General features: G+C 32.6%; 1 protein-coding gene across 1 annotated transcript in view; it reads right to left on the bottom strand.

Annotated features, from left to right (window-relative positions):
* Positions 1-5,000, bottom strand: part of LOC137657532 (protein unc-13 homolog 4B-like) — a 65,579-nt gene that overhangs the window by 40,024 nt on the left and 20,555 nt on the right. Inside the window, 1 exon segment of the mRNA XM_068391869.1 lies at positions 1-101. This exon segment is cut by the window's left edge and continues 142 nt beyond it. Coding sequence (XP_068247970.1) covers positions 1-101 — 101 coding nt within the window.

Raw genomic sequence — 5,000 nt, 5'->3', positions numbered from 1 at the left:
TTGCTCCCGGTGGTGGTGAACCCCTTGGGAACGAGCCACTGCTTAGTTTTTCCCATCAACGACTCGACAGCATAGATGACATTAGAGAGTACAGACTGATTCTGTAAAGATATAAGATATTATTATTATTATTATTATTATTATTATTATTATTATTATTATTGTTGTTGTTGTTGGTTTACCAAAGCCGTCAAAAATGACTTCTAAACATTTAGGTAGATATGCATACACACACATACACACACGCATATGGAAACAGATTCAGCCCTTTCCACCAACTTTCCTTTTCCTAGTCAGACTCTAACTCTTTATTATATAATGGAGATGATTATGCATATTTTAAGTTTGTTGTTTTTCATTCATTGTGCACTAAAACAGTATGGAGACGTAAGTGCCCGCATATTGAGAAAATTCGGTTTGCCTTCTGAACAATTCTACAATGTAGAAAAGAGCTAGATATTCAGTTGGGGGGGGGGGCTAGCAACACAGCTACGTCTCACTTTAGAGAATGTTTCTGTGTGATTTGATTACATAGGTCAACATAGTATTACCTTTCAGCATTTGTAATCTTGGCTCCTTGCAATACAAGTCCTCTTCTTACCACTAGAAAGAAAAATACCCAAATATTTTCGTATAACTTGTGATAATTAAAAAAACATATCACCAATTTTACTTCACTGAAGTCAAGCCACTTATACCGAGTGTATAATACTAAAAGGCGTACCATCCATTGCAGTATTTCTACCATTACAGTCACCACTGTATACCATTACGGTGTCATTGATTTTTACATGCATCAAAGCGAGTTCCTGCTTATCCTGTAATCCATGTTGGTCATACATAATTCAAATAGCATTTTCTTCCTTTTACATCATTTACTCTATTTGTTGATGTCATTACTTTTTAAAGATTCAAGGACCATCTTGTTATCTAATCTATCTGATAGATCGCATGACAAAATTAAAAGATGGATTGAACCACTTAATACAACCCCTTGTTTTATATTTCTTCCTTTTTCCCATTCCACTGAATATACTCCTTTGTTCACTACCTCAAACGATTCGGAGTCACTATAACTTCAATTTCCCATTAGGATTCGTTATGATTCATCAGAACAGATATATATTGGGAGACATGGTAGGTTTTGATTAGTATTCCCCTTCGAAGCCAAGGGAGTTAGGACCATAAAGCATCTCATTTGGGTGGTTCATCAATACGTTGTTGAGACGAGATGCTTTCTTTAATATTTTCTTTCTCAGTCTACATTGAGGTCTGCTGTAATTTAGACCCTGATAAGCAATAAGAAATGTTATCGGTATATAATACAAAAGCTTTTATGCAGACACAAACACTTGACTAATCCTTTAAATATAAAAAGATAATAGATTGGAGGGGGATTAGCAGAAAATTTTAATCCTTCCTTCCATCTCCTTTCCCACTTCATTGTGTTTATGTTACCAACACTTACTTACATAAGAGCGACAAACAAAAACATCCGAGCAAGGCAAATTATTCATTCCATTTATGACGTTCCGTGAACATGATCACACTAAAGATGCGATCTCAGCGAAGGTAAATGCAAGAAGCTGCGCTATTTGGCAACATAAATGTTAATGGCAATGACAGTGGAGATAAACAACAGGTAACTTAGGTTTCCAGGAAAACGTATATCATATAATTCAGAAAAAAAGATTTCATATCTGAGAGCAGCTCGTGACTGTGGAACCGAAACTTGAAGTTGTGGTTTATGTAAAACCTCGGATCTCTCTCTCTCTCTCTCTCTCTCTCTCTCTCTCTCTCTCTCTCTCTCTCTCTCTCTCATTCTAAATTGCTTTAGATCCATGCTGCAAGATTTTTATTAATAAACGTGACATAAGTGTTTATAGAAATATATTTGTTGCTGAATCGTGTAATACTCAAAATTGGATAATTACAGCTTCCAGCTTTGGCAAGGGGTCGTCATTTCAATGGATCTCAATATATATATATATATATATATATATATATATATATATATATATATATATATATATATATGTATATATATATATATATATGTATGTATATATATATATATATATATATATATATATATATATATATATATATATATATATATGTATATATATATATATATATATATATATATATATATATATATGTATGTATATATATATATATATATATATATATATATATATATGTACGTATATATATATGTATATATATATATATATTTATATGTATGTATATATATGTATATATATATACATATATATATATATATATATATATATATATATATATATATATATATATATATATATATATCTTTTGAAAATTACAATAACAGAAAATGTATACAGTAGAATAAATCTCTTAAAATGTATTTTTTTCCCTTCTTATTTTTTTCCTTTGTCACCTTCAACGATGATCAAATTTTTCTGCAACAGCAATATTTCAATCACCAAACAGGAAAATATAGATAGAAGTATTTCAACAATTTATCCTATGGTCTTCACCATTGATCCCATCTCCCCGGAACTGATGCTGAAAATTGACGTCAGTCTTTGATCGTGATTTACTTTCCAATTAGCGTTCATTTGCATTCTGACCCCAACCTTGCCTGATGGACCGTCCTTCCTCAAAGGCCAATACAATTTTCCTTATTACCTCCGCCAAGCGGCGGAGGTTATGTTTTCGGTTCGGTTTGTTTGTTTGTTTGTTTGTTTGTTTCTCTGTTTGTCTGTCTGTCTGTGGACAACGTAGAGGCCACATTTCTACACGGAATCACTTCAAACTTGGCCAAGTAGTTCCCCAATGTGTATGGAAGAACTGATTAAATTTTGGTCAAGGTCACCCCAAGGTCAAGGTCACAGGGGTCACTGGTGTCACTATGACATAAGTGGCCATATCAAGAGACAGAAATAAAGCACTGACTTTTGCATAAGCCAACAGGGAAGTCCTAGTCCAGGCGCAACCCATGGGTGATGTTCAAATTTATAAAGGTCAAAGGTCAAGGTCATATTGGTGCATTATATCAATGTCATATTAAGTATCAGGGGCAAATGAACAAAGATCACTTGAAGGTCAAAAGTCAAGCAGGTCACTTGAAGGTCAAGGTCACGTGAAGGTCAAGGTCACGTGAAGGTCAAGGTCACCTGAAGGTCAAGGTCACCTTGGCGGAGGTATGTCCTCTACGAGGACCATGTCCGCGTTCAGGACTTGCTCACTTGTTTTCACTGATTTACCTCTGCAGTTTATAAAAATAGGCTATTTATATTTCTCCACTCATATTCACTTCTGGTTTTGAGCATAATTTCAATAATTTTATTTATAAGGTATAATTCTTGCATACCTTCTTTTGTATCACTGTTATTCCTACATCCAGGGATCTGGTCTCCAATACCTTCTATCAAAAGCATCCTTTTCCACTGAAACGTTTTTCACCTTATCTCACCATCTCATTATCTGCCTCCCTCTCGGTCATCTCCCCTTAAAAGGTTCCTCCGAGGTCGTCCTCACTCCATCCTTAACACGCGCCCACATCATCTCAGTCGTGACACACTTATCACCTCTGTAACCTTTACTACGCCTCCATTCTTCTTATTTCATCATTTTCCAATCTTTCAAGCAGTGATATTCCCATAATTCTCATCTCTTTTCTCTGAAACTTTGCTTCCTCTTTTCGTCCTAGACCCCACGTTTCCCATCCATACATCAACACTGGTCTTATTACTGTCATACAGATCTTGACTTTTTGCTTGATTGATGTATTCTTAATGGCCTGCAGGTCGTACAAAGCTACTAAAGGGTCGGCTGCTTCCTCCCAATTTTGCTTTGGATTATTTAGTATATATATATATATATATATATATATATATATATATATATATATATATATATATATATATATATATATATATGTGTGTGTGTGTGTGTGTGTGTGTGTAAATATATAAATATTTACTTATATATATATATATATATATATATATATATATATATATATATATGTGTATATATATATATATATATATATATATATATATATATATATATATATATATATATATATAGTGTATATATATATATATATATATATATATATATATATATATATGTATATATATATATATATATATATATATATATATATATATATATATATATATTAGTATATGAAATCGTATGGATGTAAGTACTTCTTGTTGATTTTTATTTCGCTTCGATTTTGTGAAATAGAAAACGAGTTTTTTCAAATCTATTTCTATTTGTTACCTCTGTAAATTTTCCCTTTAACTAAATTTGCTTACTGAAAATACATTTGAGTTTTCTCAAATTTATTAGAATACTTCATAATTGAAGAAAAGTATGTCTGTGAACTTCATTATCATCTATAATAACCACGTTAAATCATTTAATTTTATTATTTTAATCATCTTGCAATATAGCATTAACCTCATTTTACTGTAATGATTGCTCACTCATAGGATATCCAGTATACTCTAATACAAGTGTACGTGACCCGACAATATGCACACGCACATTGAACCCTTCCTACTTCCTCTCCCTTTCCTCGAGGGGTATCCCGTCTCACCAGTGTATGACTACCCCCATCCAGACCAGAAGGGCGGGGATAAACCTATAGTTGTACGTCCTCCAATGCTGGTGACCATGACCGGAAAGAAACACTCACACACACACACACACATATATACAAATATATATATATACATATATATATATATATATATATATATATATATATATATATATATATATATATATATATATATATAGCCAGACACTTGCTCTTTATTACCTAGGGGCGATATACTTCGTAACGAACGAAACACCCTGAAGTGTTTCACAACACATTTGGAATCAATCTGTTTGTTATGGGGAGTAAACGGTTGAAGGAAAATGTCTATACCAAAATACTGACCTTGAGGAAGCCTCAAGTAGGAGTCAAGATGCCAAATATAGAGTTGCTTGGC

The sequence above is a fragment of the Palaemon carinicauda genome, chromosome 18, assembly GCF_036898095.1.
Source record: "Palaemon carinicauda isolate YSFRI2023 chromosome 18, ASM3689809v2, whole genome shotgun sequence".
Taxonomy (NCBI): domain Eukaryota; kingdom Metazoa; phylum Arthropoda; class Malacostraca; order Decapoda; family Palaemonidae; genus Palaemon; species Palaemon carinicauda.
This window is presented reverse-complemented; position numbering and strand designations above follow the sequence as displayed.